The sequence below is a fragment of the Erpetoichthys calabaricus genome, chromosome 6 (genome assembly GCF_900747795.2).
Source record: "Erpetoichthys calabaricus chromosome 6, fErpCal1.3, whole genome shotgun sequence".
NCBI classification, from domain to species: Eukaryota; Metazoa; Chordata; class Cladistia; order Polypteriformes; family Polypteridae; genus Erpetoichthys; species Erpetoichthys calabaricus.
This window is the reverse complement of record NC_041399.2, coordinates 153,673,666-153,693,046: the sequence shown is the minus strand read 5'-3', so window position 1 is coordinate 153,693,046 and position 19,381 is coordinate 153,673,666. Positions and strand designations below refer to the sequence as shown.

Here is a 19,381-nt window from a genome sequence, read left to right as displayed (position 1 = left end):
AGGGTAGGTAAGATCAGGTTACTGAGAGTTCAGTGACTTTGCAGCCTGGGGAAAGAAAATGTCCCTGAAGCAGGAGGCAAGCATGTGGTTTGGTTGTAGCCCTGAAGTGTTTACCAGCAGGCAGGAATGAAAACATGGAATGAACTGGATAGATAGCATCAGAGATGGTGGATTCAGGCCTACTTGGGCATCAGGTGAAGTGGATTGTATGAAGGTGTGTAAGATCAGCACTAGAGATTTTAGAAGCAGTACAAACAGTCCTTTGGTGGAGCTTGGAGCTTGTGACAAGTCAGGTTACTAAGCTACACTGTGATGCATTCAGTTAGGATACTCTCAGTGGTGCTGCAGTAGAAGATCTCCAGGAATCTGATTCCCACTCCAAGTGTGAGCAAACCACTGTATGGAAATTTTGGGAGTATAACATTAAAAGTGACAATAGTAAGTGCATGATGTTAGAGTACATTGTGTGCTGTTCAGATTAAGAACCTTAAACCTTACAGTTCATCTAAGTAACCATCACAGATTAGCCTACGATATACAGGCAAAGATAAAGAAAAGCTGAAAAACACAAACACTCGGAGCACACAAGCAAGTTCAAGTATACATAATACAAGATAGCAAACATTAACATCATCTTTGCAAATTAAGAAGTTCAAGTAAACCTGTTTATTGAAACTGGTATTTAAAATGTTGTTTGCTGTATGAATAAATGCACACATCGCACATAAATTGAATATAGTAACATATATCAAAGAAACTATCAAACAAGTGTGGAAAATAACACTTTGTGTAGATGGATGGAGTTAAAAGGGTCAGATGGCATAGTTTTGGACAATTCTCTCCATGATTTTACCATTCACAAACAAATCAAGTGCACCATGCTATGTTAATTTTGCGCACATGGGAGAAGCTTTGGCAAATGCAGTTGACGGAACTCTGGATAAATGAAATGTATCAGAAGGCAAGATTATGATAATTGTGACAGAAAATGAAGCAAACATATTAAAAGATATATATTAGTTGTCGTCCACGGCTCTGCCCGCGCAGTAGAGAAACAGGACAAACTTTTTAAAAATCAATAAGCAAATGGGTATCACTAGCTAAACACATGCAAGGTACACTCCAAAACACAGAGGTAGACAGACTCGAATGGAGGCTGGTGCGTGGGTGAGGAGGGCCCTGCCCTACTACATGTCTACTACTACTATGTGTCAACCAATATCTTTTACCACACATAGAGCATATGTTTGCCTCACTTGCTGATAGTGAGTACTTTTCAAAGATAGATTTGACCCAATCTTATTTATAGATGAAATTAGAGGAGTCCTCCAAAACGTACCTCCCAATGAAATATTCACAAGGAACTCTGTTATAACAGACGTTTGTGTACTCCAGCCATGTGGCAGAGAGCAGTGGATCCAGTGTTGCAGGACATTCTGGGTACTCAGTGTTACTTAGATGACATACAGGTAATTGTGACTGGTAATGATAACAGTGAACATCTGGCAAACCTTGAAGCAGTCATTACTAGACTGGCAGAATTTGGACTGAGAGCCAATCAAAAAGTAAATGCCAATTCTTTTAAGACTCCCTAGAGTACTGTGGACATATTATTATTGATAAGAATGGCCTTCATAAATCCCCGGACAAGACTGATGCAGTCCTGAAGGCACCTCAACCTGAAAATGTGGCCTAGTTACAATTTTTCCTGGACCTTGTAAATTACTTCCATAGATTTTTTTATTTTTTGCCATATCTTTCAATGGTGTTGCATCCACTAAACTGCTGCAGCAAGGAAATGAATGTGAATGATCACAAGATTGTGAACAAGCTTTTAAAACTGCCAAGCAACTGATTACATCTTGCCATTGCGCCTGGCTTGTGATGCATCACCATGTGACATTGGTTTTGTTCTCTCTTGTAAGATGTTTGATAGCACATAAAAACAAATTGCTTTTGCATCAAGTTCCCTAACTCTTGCCAAAAAGAGCTGACCTCCTGGGATATCAAATCAACATGAACAGTTATCGGTTTGTCAAGGATGTATTATGTTAGGAACACAAGTGATTGTGCCACCAAAACTTTGTCCAAAAATACCTGAGGCACTTCATGAAGGTCATTTAGATGTTGTAAAGAAGAAAAGCTTATCCTGAAGCTACATATGGTGGCCTGGAATCGACCTTGAAATAGACAACCCAGCCAAGTCATGCACAGGATGGCAACAGACTCCGCAATAGCCCCAAAACACTCACCTTCATACCTGGGACAGGCCAAGCTCTGTCTGGCAATGACTTCACATGGCCTATGCGGACTTTTTTATGATCGAATGTTTCTTGTTGTATTTGATGCACATTCAAAATGGCCGAAATGTTTGCAATATAAAAGGCAACATTATCTAAAACAGTAGACAAACTCCACATCCTATCTGCATGTAAAAGTCTTCCAGAACAATAAATCAGTGACAATGGAACTCGGTTTACATCAGCCAAATCCCAGGAATTTGTCAAAAATAATCTCTTTAAGCCCATCACTTCTGTTCCTTACTATCCTGCAACAAATGGTTTAGTTAAACATTTTGTTCAGTCTTTCAAAGTATCTGGAAGACATGGAAAAGGGTAAAGGGTCTCTATACGAGAAAATTGCAAACTTCGTTTTAGCCTGTCAAAACACAGGTCAGACTCCAGCAGCGCTTTTCTTGGGAAGAAGGTTGAGATTGGGCTTGGATGTGCTGAACCCTAGTTTGGGTAAACGTGGTCAGAGGAAGCAGTGCTTCCAAAAACAAACACAAGGCCTGCTTAGAACATTTGAAGTTGCACAAAAAGTACTTGCCAGAGACGACCAACACTGACATCAGAAATGGCAACCTGGTAAGATCGTGTTACTGTGGTGTAGCTCAAAAAAAAAAAAAAAGGTGAATTTTAAATAAATAATGGACGTGCTTGCACTTGGGAGTGGGGCAGGTGTGAGCAAGATGTGGAAGGTCTGTCTCATTATCAGCCTGGGGCAGTAATTAGGTGATTGCACCTGCAACCGCTCCCCATTACATAAAAGGGGAACGCAAGGGATCGGAAGGAAGGAAGAGACAAGAACAGAGATGACATTGAAAGAAAGAGAAGCAGGCAGGAAGACGGGAGAGAGCTGATGCAGGTGAGAGAGCAAACCAGGAGGCAAGCACCTGAGTGTAGAACCCCTCCAGGGAGTGGGTGGCTACCACTCAGCGGCTGTTGTGGAGGGTCGCTCCAGCTGAGTGATTCAGGGAGCTGGAGTGACCAGGTGGTGCAGGTAGCATCATGGCCTTTGGAGACCCAAGCCTTGGTTCTGGAATGAGGTGTCCTGATACAGCCATGGAGTGGCAGGGACACGGACTCGTAGAAGGATGGTAGGCACCTGTTGGATAGCTGTCTCCTTGGGTGCAAGGTCTGGTCAGGACCAGCTGAGGAGACGACCCTTTTAAAGGAGTGCACTGGGCTCAGTTATTTTAAAGACCGTTTCCTGCCCTGTTTAAACTTTGTTTTAATGGATTTATTTATTCGGATTTTAACCTCTACTAAACACTTGGATGTGTTGTTGGATTATTTATTTATTGGACATTTTGCACTGCACTTTGGACACACTTTGGATTTGTGTGATGATTTTTTTTTTTTTTTTTTTTTTTAATAAAAGCACTGAGCACTGTTTCACCTTCCCCTTGCTTTATGTGGTGTCCTCATTTGTTCGGCTCATCCCTCAGAAATGTTATCGGTGGTGGCAGGTTCAAAAGGCTGCAGGTGGGACCCGGACAGCGTGAGGCCAACCTGCACCGTCACAGTCAGGGACTGATCAGCTGACACACACAGTGCAGGTTGGGCATGATACAGTCTGGTGCAGACTTATTGAGTTGCTACTAGATGCACAGGCTTGGGATGTCACAGCATAAGACACTGCTGAGAAGGTGATCATTCTTCGGGGCTCAAATGAGTTTACTTTTTTGACACCTGATACATTCCTTGCTGCTGGTGAATCTCAGCCTCAAGAACCTGCTGAATCAACCTCCTCTCAAATGTCTGCTCAACCTATACAAGAAAGACGTGATCTTGATACTATTCATAAACTTCCTGAAAGGTTGAACTTGAAGTCAATGTTAAAGTGCTAAAAAGTTCTGTTAGTTTTGGTAAACAGGGTTCCCCATTATATAAATGTTTTGTATAGATATGTTTAATTTTTTTTTTTGCCATATATTTGTTTGCTAATTAAGCATAAATATACTGCTACACATCCAAGGTGGCTGGGAGAAAATGTTATGTATACGTGAGATTTTAAGATTAAATATAAGGACTATTTTATGTTACAAAACAATTGCATAGAATATGTAATGTGTCTTTGCCTTGGCATTAATGCAAACGTTTTTGCTGGAATGTGATGCATATATCTTAAGTAAGTAAAATAATGAAAGTTTGATTATTGCTGCATCTTTATTACTATATTGGTGTAATATTGTGCACTTGAACAATGGAGGTACTTTTAATAAAAAGCCACTGAATAGGATTTCTGTTTTTGAAGTGGAATCGAAAAGGTATTGAGCATTATAAAATTTCATCTGCTATTGGTTTCGAATGCAAAAATTCTAGTATTGTGACATCCCTGCACAGGGGTGTGTATATACGAGATGTATACAGTATGTATGTGCCGTATGTTTGTATATAAAAAAAATCTCCAGGTTTACTCAGTAATAAAGCTGTAGAGATAAAAAAAAAAAAAATGTTTGACAACAATCAATGCAGAAATGGTTACACTGGACAGCTGCACTGACAAACTGTTATCTCCTGAATTTTACTGGTCAGAAAGACATTTTAAGCTGAGATATTCCAAATTCTTAGTTATGTGATCATTGTTGAATATTTAAGATATGTAAATCTTTTTTTTTTTTTTTTTCTTTTTTTTTCTTTTTTTTCTCCAGAACTTGAACCAGATGAACAAAAGTAAAACTATGAGGCACTTCCTGAAATTTATGATATGTCTTTTGATCAGCATACTGTTGGGTATCTTCTTATATTGTTGTGTGGATAATAAATATATTATTATAAAGAAAAACTTATCATCCGCTATTCCAATACAGAGAGACTCTCAAATCCTTAATGATGGAAAATATGTTTACTTATTGGATTTTGAAAAGTACAGAGAGGAGTTTCCCCACCTACAAGATTACAAGTGTAAGATGATATCGGAACCAAAGCAACTGTGTGGCAGAACTAAAAGTTCTATGACACTTATCTTAGCAATTAAAAGCCATCCAGATTCCTTTGATCGCCGGCATGCATTGAGACAGACATGGGCACAGCCTCAAGTAATTGACAACTTTCATATTAAACCAACATTCCTCATGGCTACCATTGAAAACAAGACAAAGATGGCAATGGTAGAAATAGAAGTGTCTCAGTACCAGGACATTTTGCAGTGGGATTTTACAGAAAGCCATACAAATCTGTCTTTAAAAGAATATTGTTTTCTTGAGTGGATGATGTATAATTGTGTGGTAGAATTTGTCTTTAAGGGTAAGTAATGTCTTTATGCTTTTATATAGTATATAAAGTGAAAATTGTCAAATTACACTTTGATTTCATTATTTTGGAACTTTAGATACTTGAATTAGATGAATATCAAAGTTAACAATGACTCTTAGTCTTTCACTATGCTAAACTTTTTCTTAGCTCACACATGCTGTAATGTTTATATTGACTTGGCTTCCAGGTGCCTTTTGATGGGAAGAGAAGGTTTAGAAAATGGAAGAATGGACAAATAATAGTTTTAGTAGTACTCTTTAAAAATAAACTTTCAATAATGATGGCAAGTGGACAATGGTTGTCTTCTAAGTGTGGTTTTTATATAACATAATTTTTGAAAACCCACACAATTCTATTTAAAGTCATAGTCCTTAGTAGGCTATACTCATTCATACACCCCCACACAGCCAATGTGCCAATGCCCCCAACACACACACACATTTCAGAGATTGGAGCAAACCCCGGAGTGCCCTGTAAAACTCACACAAACATGATGAGAATGTGCAGACTCGACATAGACAACGATCAATATGCTGCCATTAGGAATGAAGCTTACGATGCAGTTCAATCAGTTTTAAACCCAAATGTTGTCTCTGAGTATGCTTATAATTTGATTAGAAATAAAACTGTAGCAACTGTATTTCAAAGTTAATGTCAATGGATTCTCTACAATTTATCACATTACAGTACCATTACAGTACCAGATGCAAAAGTTTGGCGAACTTTTTGGTCATAACCCAATTTGTACGTGTTCAGAGACGTTCGTGAACCGAGGTTCCACTGTACTGTACACTCCAGCTTTCTGTCGGGTTGGCGGGGGCAGTGGGACCTGACTCGAATATAAGCCGAGGGTGACGTTTTTCAACACATTTTGGGTGCTGAAAAACTCTGCTTATATTCGAGTGTATACGGTAACTTGAATGTAAATAAGTAAAAAATGTTTTATAAAGGGACAAAGATTAAAAAGAAAGATTTACTTTGTATGTTGTGCAGTGATAGAGCTGCCACCTCACAATAAGTAGACCAAGGTTCACCTCTCAGGTCATCCGTGCATAGATTTTGCATGTTCTCCTTCTCTGTGTGGGTTTCCTCCAGGTATTCTGGTTTCTTCCCACAGTCCAAAGACATGAGTTAGGAGGATTGGTGATGTTAAATTACCCCTAGTATACCTGTGTGTGTTCACCATGTGATGGACTGGTTCACTGACCAGAGATTGTTCCAGCCTTGCACGTGCTGGTGTAAGCTCTAGCTTTTCCATGACCCCACTTGGAATAAAGCTGGTTTGGAAGATTGATTGATGAAAGGATTCATTTTGGATTGGCAATATTTTGTTGAACTTTGAAAGCACCATTTAGACATCCAGGTATTGAAGAAGGTGGATCTTCAAAGTTGTGTCTGGTGCTTGAGTGCCCCACACTAATTTACCTTATTTAATTAGAGATAGTATTTTATTTGTCCCTGGAGAGGGATTTAGCTTTTTGTAGAAGCTTAAGAAATATTATAACAAGCAACAACAACACTCCTCATATACACACAAAGTATTTCAAAGAAGAACATTTCTGAGTTGGCTAATGATCAGAAAGCAGCCACAGTGAGGCATTATAAAGGCGTATTCCTATAGGTTTGAGGGAGCCCTGTCAGCGTTTCTTGACACACTTCTGCTGAATAATTTGTTTGCTTTATTTAAAGCTATTTATTAATGTGTCATAGAGGGGTGGGTAGTATTTATCTTTTCTCCATTACTACCTCTTGCAGGTCAAGGTTGTGTGTCCCATAACTAAACCTGCCCTTTTGTCAGCATATTGATTTGGTGGATCTCTTTTGAAGTGATGTTACCAGCCCAGCACACCACAGCAAAGAAAATCTCACTAATTCTTGAGCTGAAAGTAGTCAGTCTTAGTGTGCCAGAAAGAGGATATGTAGCATTATTCATAATGACACTCAGTTTTGTCTTCATTCTCTCCAGGTGGACTAGTGTGTGTCCTATAACTGAGTCTCTTTTAATTAACTTGTTGATTCGGTGGGCCTCTCTTGAAGTGATGTTATCAGCCCAGCACACCACACCACAGCAAATTGCACTGGCCATCACAAAGTTGTACAAGACGTGAAGGATGTCATTTCCCACATTAAAGGAACACAGTCGCTTAAAGAAGATCCTGCTCCACCCTTTCTTATATAGTTTCACTGTGCTCTAAAACCAGTCCATCCTGTTAGTAATGAGGAATCCCAAGTACTTCTAGGAGTGGACAACCTTAACATCCACTCTTTGAATAGTGACTGGACATAGAGGTTGTATGGTACTGCAAAAGTCAATAAACAACTCCTTGGTTTTGCAGATGTTAAAATGCAGACCATTCTCACCAATAAATTAAATTCTCCACCTGACTCCTATACTCTTTTCTCCCTTATTGATACATGCCAGAAGTAAAGAATAGCCTGAAGTTCTGCAAGTGACATGAGCGTTTGTTATATTTATTTATTGTCCCTTATGGTGCTCCAGTGGTACGCACATTTGTGTCAGAAACAAAGTCCTCAAGTCTCAAACTGTGGTCTCACCGACAGATAGTCCATTATCCAGGCGATTGTAGGCTCATCCACCTGCATATCTCTGAACTTACCCTTTTTCAGGGATTGCTGGATTGTATTGAAGGCACTGGAGAAATAAAAACTATTAATCCTCACAGTGCAGCCAGCTTTGTCCAGGTGAGAATAAGCCTTTTGGAGCAGATAGATGATTGCATTCTCCACTCCATCTTTGTACTATTGGCAGTGAGTCTAGGTGGTCTACCACAAGAGGACTGGTATAATCTTATTGCCAGTCTCTCAAAGGTCATCATGATATGAGGCATAAGTGCCACTGTTCTGTAGTCATTACGTGAAGAAGCACCTGCCTTCTTTGGAACAGGAACAATGCAGTATGCTTTCCACAGTAGTGGCACTTTTTGCAGCTTTATAAAAAGACTTGCATGTGACAGGGAACATGACAAAGTTGATCAGCACTAAGAACTTGAGGTCTATCTGGTCCCACAGCTTTTACTCTCTGCAGTTTCCTCAGTTGTCTCCTTACTTGGTTTCCAGTTATGGACAGCCCTTACATAGACTCGTCACTGGTCATTCTAGTCAACGTGAAAGGAGTTTTTGATGTACTAGGGATAATGTGGGGAGATGAGCTTTAGATTTGTTCACATTCCCTTCTAGCACCTGACCCCTGGATTGCTTAAGTCTAGTAAATATACCCAGTTCATTCCAGGCACCTTTCATGTTATTCTAAGTGAGTGCGTTTTCTATTTTAGCTTTGTAAGCTTCCTTTCCTTTACTCGGCTTTTTCTTTAGCACTCAGTGTGTGTCCTTCAGAACCTCTTTGTCACTGGATTTGAATGTTTTCACATTCAGAAGACCTTTTTAACTCCTTAGTAATCTAGAGGTTGTTGTTTGGAAAGTAACATACGGTCTTTGAGGGAGCTACTGTGTCAACACAAAAGTTAATACAGTCTGATGCAGTGACTAAGCCCATCAATATCATCCCCATATGATTCACACATCATTTCCCAGTCTGTCGTTTGGAAGCAGTCATTCACATCCATTTCAGCCTCATTATTCTGATGGCAACAAGCTGCTTTCTAATAGCAGGCTTGTAGCTGGGAATAAGATGAATCAGGTTATGATCAGATCTGCCCAAAGGTGGTAGTAGTTTAAACGTAAAAGCATCTTTTAACATTTGTAGGGCCGTATGGAAACAGTTTTATTTTTTCACAAATTCTGTTTTATCTTTTTTGATTTTCTGTTTTCACCATTTTATTTATCCTTGATTTGGATTGTTTTTTAACTATAAGAATGTAGCAACAACTACAACAAAACAAACAATATTGAAATGTCACGTTACATTCATTTTAATGAAAAGCACACTAGTACAACTGAACCTTATTTTACAGTTCCATTCATCAGGTAGACTTGGTCAGCTCAATCTTTCAGTGACAAGAAGGTTGCCCATCTCCTTTTCCTGGTAGGCTTCTTAAAGAAGGTAGACTTTACCCACATCACTGATGATGCAGCCTCACTCCCACCAAATTGATGACGTGACGCAAGCAGGGTGAATGTACATTGTTAGGCATAACCCATTTTAAAACTTCCTAGTATGCTTTCAGACAGTATGATGCATTGTCTGTAACCACTGCTAAAATGTCATTAAGATTCAGCTGGTTATTGTGAAGGGACTGAAGTGCTGTTTGTGAAAAGGTGGAAAAGTTAAATGTTTACAGATTGAAAACGTGCATCATTATATCTATTTTATATCTAAAAATAATTAATTACAAAGTAAAAAGCTAACTGATCTGGAAGACACTAAATCCGGGAATTAGACAGGGAAAAAAAAGAGAGACCCGCTTTTAAGGGCTCATTGCATATGAGGAGAAGCCTGCTGTTCTGCCCAGGTTTGTAGGTGCCGAGTTTATACTGGAAGAATCAAATGTGGACCTTGTGTACCTCATCACCACGAGGCAAAACATTTATTAAATCCAGAAACATCATTGTTAATTTTTAAAAGGGAACCCGTTAACAACCAGTGCTGTTCACTAATAACATTTTTCCACGGGAAATACCTGTTAAATATAATTTAATCAGTTAAATGATTTTCAGTAAATACATCATGTACAATTAGAACTGCCTACATAAAAGAATTGCCATATAGCCAAATGTTTACTCACCTACCACTATGTTGAGAACTACAGTATGTGGTCTCAGCTATCAGTGGTTTCGTCAACTACAACATAAATTTTCTTGCCATGAATCTTTCGAAAAACTGTGTCCATATGTTGTTCAAAGGCACTGAGCAAATGAGTTTGACGAAGACTGCTCTCATTTTCTGGCAGCGCTCCTCCCCGTTTACAATGCTTGATATAGAAAGGACGCATCTTCGTCATTTTTTCGAGCATGGCCACTCACATGGCCACAAAGTCCTCTACATACTGGTGTCTTGCTTCTGACAATTTTGTTGTTTCCTCTATTGTTACCTGAAGGGGAATACTTTTTGATCTTAATTTCTCCTTGTTCTTGAGATGGGTTTTAGATTTGACATGGTCATTGCAAGTATCTTTGTGTCTAGTCTATAGTATGGCTGCAAAACTTGCAGAAAAGGTGTTGTCCAGATTTGTAAAAGTCACCGGGATATTATTGTGCCCCCAATTTTGCAGTTAAGCTCGTGTTTCTTAGTTTTTTCTACATAGTTAGGGTATCTGATACTGCTCGCTTCGACATTTCTGTTTCATACAGCTAGCTAATTTGCATGCCTTTAATAAGAAAACATGCAGAAAACGCGCACATAAACAGATAGAGGCATGATTGAATTTGTATGAAGAATTGCATTCACTTGACAAACAACAAACTAGAAAATTATATCTGAATGATAGAACTACAAATTATTCAATCATTTAATTATTGGGAAGTTTTGTAACTGTCACCACTTCAGTCTCTATACTCCACACATTTCCATTTTTAAATCTCAAATCCATTTTTATGCGTTAATTCTGTGATTCCGTCCATGTTTTCTGCATCGCGAAAATCATAGGGCCCTACATTTAAATAGCTCCAACTTTTATTTCTCCGAGTGGAACAAAATACAAACTGATAGAAATTGATCATAGCTGCTTCCAAAGTTACATGGTTGAAGTCCTCACATATTATGACTGCAGGGTCAGAATGAGCCATCATTTAAAATGTTGGTGACAAGAGTGAATCATTTCAGTTGCTGAGTCTTTCATTTGCAGTGGGAGGTATATAAACATTAATAAGGATGATGTAATTTATCTCAAATAACGTGCATGAATCCCAACAGGTAGAATTTCAATGGCTGTGTTACAAACTTTAGGTTTAATAATAATAAGCTACATTTTACAGCATTCCTCATTCACAGAGATGACGACTAGACCCCTCCTATCTGCTTGAATAAGGTAAAATCTGTTTATCATTAAAACTGTCTGGTATTTCAGGTTTAAGCCAACTCTCTGTAAAACACAAAATGCCACCATACTTGTATATTCAATAATCCTCTATAAGAGCAGACAGTTCATGCATCATTTCTGGCAGTGATCGAACATTGTCCATTACAATTGATGACAAACTGACAAACCTTTTCACTTTGCTTTTACTCTTATGCTGGCATTTCGCCCTCTCTGTCTGTGGACAAACAGCTCCTGCAGTAAAGTGAAACTGAACAGCTTAGGCGCAAAATGATCAAAACGAAAGTAACTGATTATGGGAGCATTTAATACACCCTGCTTTTATCTTCCCTGTATCTGTTACATTTGTAGATGTTGCAGACCTAAGGCAGTCTTCAGATCCACATTGTGACTCCATCCAAGTTCACAGCCTGTTCGAAGTGTAGTCATGATGAGCAGGTGCATGATTTTGCATGCATTGTAGTTCATCAGTAAATTTAAAATCCATTTATCTGGTTTCTAGTGGCTGTTAGAAGTTCAAGCTAGAAGCCAGATCAATTTTAATCTTAAGTAGTAAAAAAAGTAGTAACTAGTAAATAAGTTCAGACATAAAAAGAAAAACATTGAGAACTATGGAGCTTCTGTAAAAGATTGCTGCTTGCACAGCACCTGGAATGAATGGTATTAATGTACATGTTATTTATGCGGAATATTAATGTAATGGTATTTATGTAGAATAACACAAGAATATTAACTTTAGCTCCCTCAGGACATCAGGTTTTACTGCATTCACTCTCTTAATGCAAGCCTGCTTTTGCCTTCAGTTAATTTTTTTCCTTAATGTATCCTGCCCTTCAGCCTGTTCACATAGAATTACACCCATCTACCTATTTTCCTAATCCGCCATATCCATAATAAGGTTGTGGTAAGCCAACCCTATTCCAGAAGCATTGAGTGCTAGGCAGGAACCAGCTCAGTCGAGAAGTACACCCATTGCAGCCTTCTTTTATACTCACACCAACACTTCACCTAGCTTGCGAAAAAACACCAGGAAAGTGAGCAAATTCTTCCCAGACAGTATGAAACTGGGTGTTCTTGTCATGTGGCTTTCCATCTTTGTAAAGAACTGCAGTATTGGTTACAGTATTAGTCACGGAGATAGACTGACTCACCCAGCTGGTATAGTACATGAATATTAAGTCAATTTGTGCTCCTGTCCTTGTCAGGATAATCAGCTCGTTATTTTTTTACCATGTTCAATGGCTTCTCATCTACACTAGTCAGTCAGGAGCAATCCTTTTTAGTTTTTAGACAAGGATCGAAGTGCCATGTTAAGAGTTGCTCACTTACTCTGACAACAAACATTTCTTTAACTCCTTCTACAGAAGCATTTTCTCCTTCTGGAAATGCCATTGCACATTGAATGTTACAAAATGCAAATTTCTCAGCACTTATAATTACAAACGGTAAAACCGCTCACATAATATAAGAGCACTCTCTTTAGCTCCTGTTATTATTTTGCCACCCTGCACAATCATATAGTGTAAAAAGAGGCCCAAGACTGCCTCTCACAATGTAATGTATTCTGCTCTCTCCATTTGTGGATTATTTGGCACAGAAGTCATCCCTAGGAGACCGTTTTAGTTTGAGGCTGCTGCCATCTCCTTGAGATGGGACGGTTTGACACACCCAGAAGATTCTTGCACCATAAGTCACATTTCAAAGGTGCTCTTAGCTGATACAGTACTGTGGTTAACACAATTAGTTTATGTCCTTGACAAACTTCTCTCTAAATAATTTCTATTTATAAATTGGATTCACTGACCTGTAAATTCAGTGGCAATTCAGCAATTTCCTGCATCCTCAATTTACTGTATAGCAAGAATCTGGGCTTGAATTCTGCTCTGTACTTGTACTATTTCTATTGCACTATTATATTGTATTGAGGATTACTTGTGCTCTGTTCTTTGTATTGTATTGTATTGACCCCCTTCTTTTTGACACCCACTGTACGCCCAACCTACCTGGAAAGGGGTCTCTCTTTGAACTGCCTTTCCCAAGGTTTCTTCCATTTTTTTCCTTACAAGCGTTTTTGGAGTTTCTTTGTCTTCTTAGAGTCAAGGCTGTGGGTAGGACATGTTAAAGCCCACTGCGGCACTTCTTGTGTGATTTTGGGCTATGTAAAAACAAATTGTATTGTATTACTGAAATAGTGAAAATGGTTAACCAGCAATGTTGCCATCCCCAACTTTACAAATAAATACTTGAGTGTAAGTGTTGTAATCAAGTAATGCCTTCTTGTTTTGTTTTAGTGCCAAAGCTAGGAACTTCAATGTGAGATAAGCTATCTCCCTACATTCCAGGCAGGATGTATACTCCATAAAACAAGATGGATGCTAAGACTGCCATTTTCATCACCCAAATGTAGACATTACCTGGCAGAACACCAATGTCAATTTAGTAAAGTATATACAGGTTGCCAGTTGTTTTCAAATGATATCAGCCTATTCTGCTTAGGAGAAAATGTGATGCCATATATTTTTGCTAGTAATATGTCATTTAAGAAAACTTAATTCTAAACAAAACTGATCTACGTAATTAGTTTCAAATTTGATTGTGATATCAGTAATCTAATATATAAAGCAGAGTCTATGTATGTATGTTTGTTTGTATGCCATACAAATCTGCACCGGGCGTCCGATCGCCACCAAACTCAGCATGGGGATGCAATGTGACCAGGAGGAGGTCATGGGGTATGTTTGCTTGGGAAAAATATCCTTGGTGAAGCGCAGGACACCTTTTGACCTACACTCGCTTTCCAACTCACAGTAACATTTCAGTTTTGGTCTTTCTGACTGACTGGTGCTATTTGTTTGCTTTCCGAATACCATGTGACACATTATAATTGTCCTGCTTTTCGCTAATACCCATGCCATCAAAAAAAAGACATACCATTAGAAAGTTCACTTCCGATGCCACAAAAAAGTCTGTTTCAAGGCCATCTCAAACATTGCGCAAGACGTCAAGATGTTTTCATACCAAGAATTCCGACGTTAACGGCGGCGCCATCTAGCAGCATGTTTAATCTCTGTGCATCCCTCTTTACCAATGTTTCTTTAAATTGCCAAGACATTGCGGAGGTGTCCAAGTATGGGAAAGCCGACTGCTTTCATCGCGTGAAGTGGAACTGCCGTATGGATGTAAAACGTGAACGACCCAGTGCACCTAACTGGCTTTCCGTATTTGTGGTGCTATTTGCTCGCTTTCCGTCTCACAGTTCGATTTCAGCCTTGGTCTTTCTGACTGACTGGTGCTATTTGTTCCCTTTCCAACGTATTGTAAATAGCATACATTCATCTCACTCTGGTGCTTATTCCGTACGTAATACCATGTAACACATTATAATTGTCCTGCTTTTCAGTAATATACCATGCCACCAAAAAAAAACACATACCATTAGAAAGTCCATTTCTGATGCCACAAAAAAGTCTATTTCAAGGTCATCTCAAACCTTGTGCAAGACGTCAACATGTTTTCATAACAAGAATTCCGCTGATTCCGAATGATTTACCCTTTGATTTCAAACGGCTAGAATTTCCTGTTCGTCTGAATTTTGCTATGTGAATTACTAAAGCTGAAGGGCAATCACTCCCAAGTTAAAGGCATCAATTTGGAAAATCCATGCTTTTCACACGGACAACTCTACATAGCATGTTCTAGAGTGGGCAATTCTCACAATTTGTTCATTTTCGGATCCCCAAGACAAAACAGAAAATATAGTTTATCCAAAGCCTCTAAAATGACCACTTATATTACTTATTACAATAAAATGTCAATCAGAAAAATGTTTCTTCGATTTCCTATGTTCTGTATCTTTCATTTGGGAAATTCACCAGTTATAGATTCCCGGGCAATGCCGGGTACTCCTGCTAGTAAATTACATATTAAGCTCCATAAAAATCTATAAAAATAAAGAATATCTCAACCAAAAGTCAGATTAAACCAGAACATAAATAAATATCTGTTTATTTTAAATAGGAAACAGAAATTAGTTAGTGAGTTGGGGTATATCTAAATGCCACAAGCACTGCCTTAATGTCAGAACACAGTTGAACTGAAAATACCCAGGCAGTTTAAGTGTGTCATTTCCTTGTAATACTCAAATTAAAATTTTACAGCATTTGTTGGAAATTCATTTTAGCCTAGAGGGGTATTTCATCTTTATTGCTATTAATTCAATAGCTTTCCTCGTCCATGATATGAGATGCTGCACTGTAAAGGCATTCACACTTCTTGCTGCTGCTAAGAGTATACAGAAATGTCACGTCATCAGAGATAAACAGTAAGAGAGGATGGTGTTACTGGTCAAAAATTTGTGGGAGTGTATATCTGTGTTAATAGTCAAGGGTACAGTTCTACAAGAATCACTGAAATGGTCTCTCTGTCTATTCCATAATTGTACTCACAATTAAATAGTCTTACAAAAAGATGGTTATGACAATAGCACTGCTGCAAATTCACTTGAGCCCCTGTATTGATGTGCAATATAGTCCTTGTCTGTAACAGTGATTTTGCAGCAGTGCTATTATTATAACTACTAGACATTAAGCCCATTACAATAACGGGCGCAAGAACAGTAGTCCATAAACATTAGTAGGAGTAGTCTATATTAAATGGCAAGGGACCTTTTACCTCATTAAATTATTTCCGTAAAATGCCTGTAATTTTCTCCGATAGTAATACTGGCTTTGCTGTCCGTAATATGCGTTTAATTTTTTGTCACAATTTTCTGAAAGCATTCTTTGTTTACAGCATTTTTTCACACCTGCCTAAACCTTTTGCACAGTACTGTGTGTGTATGTATGTATGTATGTACAACCCCAATTCCAATGAAGTTGGAATGTTGTGTAAAATGTAAATAAAAACAGAATACAATGATTTGCAAATCCTTTTCAACCTATATTCAATTGAATACACTACAAAGACAAGATATCGAATGTTCAAACTGATAAACTTTATTGTTGTTTTGCAAATCTTCACTCATTTTGAATTTGATGCCTGCAACACGTTACAAAAAAGCTGGGACAGGGGCAGCAAAAGACTGGGAAAGTTGAGGAATGTTCAAAAAACACCTGTTTTGAACATTGTCTCGATGCATGCTCAATAATCCAGGTAAGGAAATCCTAGAAATTTGATTCTGTTTATCTGGACAAAGTTTTTAAGTGGGAGAAATATTTCGAGACTTATCCAAGTCTCTTCCTCAGTCTCAATTGACTGCAGGTTTCCCCACCCTTATAAACAGTACCTTTGCTTAATCACAGAGACTAGCACCATTGACAAAGGGCCAGTTGATCAGTGATATGCAAATTGTCCATTGATTAGTAGACACAAACAGGGTGCTCCTTTAAGACCCATTGTCTGCATGATCAATTCAGTCACGTATAACATCTCCAAGTTCCTGGCCGCTGATCTTAACCTGGTGGTAGGCAGCTCAAAACACCACATTCAGAACACATTGGATTTCGTGGAGAAAGTGAGAGAGGTCATTATGGAGGCAGAAGAAACCTTGGTCTCATTTGATGTTACATCTCTATTCACTTGTGTCCCAGTGACTGAAGCAGTGGAGGTAGTACGTAAGAGATTACAGAATGACCCCACTCTCAGTAAAAGAACCTCTCTCAACGCAGACCAAGTGTGCCTGCTTTTGGAACTGTGTCTTCAATCAACATATTTCATATACAAAAGCCAGTACTACAGGCAGAAGCACGGGTGTGCCATGGGTTCCCCTGTTTCACCTATAGTAGCCAATCTATATATGGAAGAAGTGGAAAAGAGGGCTCTATCATCCTATCCTGGAACACCACCGAGCCATTGGTTCAGATATGTGGATGACACCTGGGTGAAAATCAGATCTCGGGAGGTACCACAGTTCACAGACCACATCAACGGGGTGGACAAACACATCAAGTTCACCAGAGAGGATATGGAAAATAACAAGCTAGCCTTCTTAGACTGTGAAATTTCCATCGTCAATGGGGGACATTTGAAAGTGGATGTGTACCGTAAACCCACACATACGGACCAGTATCTAAGGTTTGACTCTCACCATCCACTAGAGCACAATCTAGGTGTCATTAGGACTCTACAACACAGAGCTAACACCATTCCCACAGACTCAGAGGCCAGGGAAGCAGAAGAACACCACGTTAAAAAGGCCCTGAGTAAATGTGGATATCCCAGCTGGTCCTTTGTCAAAGCAGGGAGGACACCTAAAGAACGCTCCAAGCGATTCATGAGAGAGGAAGGACATCCACTGCCTAAGCGAAAACCCTTAGTGATCCCATATGTGTCAGGAGTATCGGAACAGCTGAGGCACATTTTCTCAAAACACCGGGTCTCAGTGGCTTTCAAACCCCAAAACACGCTACGCCAAAGATTGGTCCATCCCAAGGATCGGGTCCCATGGCACAAACAGAGTAGCATGGTTTACGCAGTTAAGTGCCAGGAGGAGTGCCGTGAATTGTACATCGGGGAAACCAAGCAGCCACTGGCTAAGCGCATGTCACAACACAGAAGAGCTTCCTCGTCAGGCCAGGACTCCGCAGTCTATTTACTTCTACAGGATAGTGGTCACTCCTTTAAAGATGAAGAGGTGCACATCCTGGACAGGGAGGAGCGCTGGTTTGAGAGAGGAATCAAGAAGGCCATTTACGTGAAAAAGGAACGACCATCTCTGAACAGAGGAGGGGGCCTAAGGGTACATCTGTCGCCATCTTACAATGCTGTGATTGCAGCCATTCCTCCACCCTCTATGAATGGTTCACACGTCTACTAATCAGTGGACAATTTTGCATATCACTGATCAACTGGCCCTTTGTCAATGGTGCTAGTCTCTGTGATTAAGCAAAGGTACTGTTTATAAGGGTGGGGAAACCTGCAGTCAATTGAGACTGAGGAAGAGACTTGGATAAGTCTCGAAATATTTCTCCCACTTAAAAACTTTGTCCAGATGAACAGAATCAAATTTCTAGGATGTTTTGAACATTCCACAGGTGAACAGGTTAATTGGAAACAGGTGTTTGTCATGATTGGGTATAAAAGGAGCATCCCCAAAAGGCTCAGTCGTTCACAAGCAAGGATGGGGCGAGGTTCACCACTTTGTGAACAACTGCGTGGGCAAATAGTCCAGCAGTTTAAGAACGTTTCTCAACATACAATTGCAAGGAATCTAGGGATTTCATCATCTACTGTCCATAATATCATGAAAAGATTCAGAGAATCTGGAGAAATCTCTGCACGTAAGTGGCAAGGCCAAATATCAACACTGGATGCCCGTGACTTTCGATCCCTCAGGCGGCACTGCATTAAAAACCGACATCATTCTGTAAAGGATATTACCACGTGGGCTCAGGAATACTTCAGAAAACCATTGTCAGTTAACACAGTTCGTCGCTACATCTGCAAGTGCAAGTTAAAACTCTACCATGCAAAGCAAAAGCCATATATCAACAACACCCAGAAACGCCGCCGGCTTCTCTGGGTCCGAGCTCATCTGAGATGGACTGACGCAAGGTGGAAAAGTGTGCTGTGGTCTGACGAGTCCACATTTCAAATTGTTTTTGGAAATCATGGACGTCGTGTCCTCCGGGCCAAAGAGGAAAAGGACCATCCGGATTGCTATCAGCGCAAAGTTCAAAAGCCAGCATCTGTGATGGTATGGGGGTGTGTTAGTGCCCATGGCATGGGTAACTTGTACATCTGTGAAGGCACCATTAATGCTGAAAGGTACATACAGGTTTTGGAGCAACATATACTGCCATCCAAGCGACATCTTTTTCAGGGACGTCCCTGCTTATTTCAGCAGGACAATGTGAAGCCACATTCTGCATGTGTTACAATAGCGTGGCT

General features: G+C 39.5%; 1 protein-coding gene across 3 annotated transcripts in view; it reads left to right on the top strand.

Annotated features, from left to right (window-relative positions):
- Positions 1–19,381, top strand: part of LOC114642900 (N-acetyllactosaminide beta-1,3-N-acetylglucosaminyltransferase 3-like) — a 57,190-nt gene that overhangs the window by 20,174 nt on the left and 17,635 nt on the right. For all 3 annotated transcript variants that reach the window (XM_028791647.2, XM_028791650.2, XM_028791648.2), the window contains exon 2: positions 4,937–5,531. In XM_028791647.2, the coding sequence (XP_028647480.2) occupies positions 4,949–5,531 (583 nt within the window). In that variant the 5' untranslated portion in view covers positions 4,937–4,948. The remainder of the gene's footprint in view (positions 1–4,936; positions 5,532–19,381) is intronic.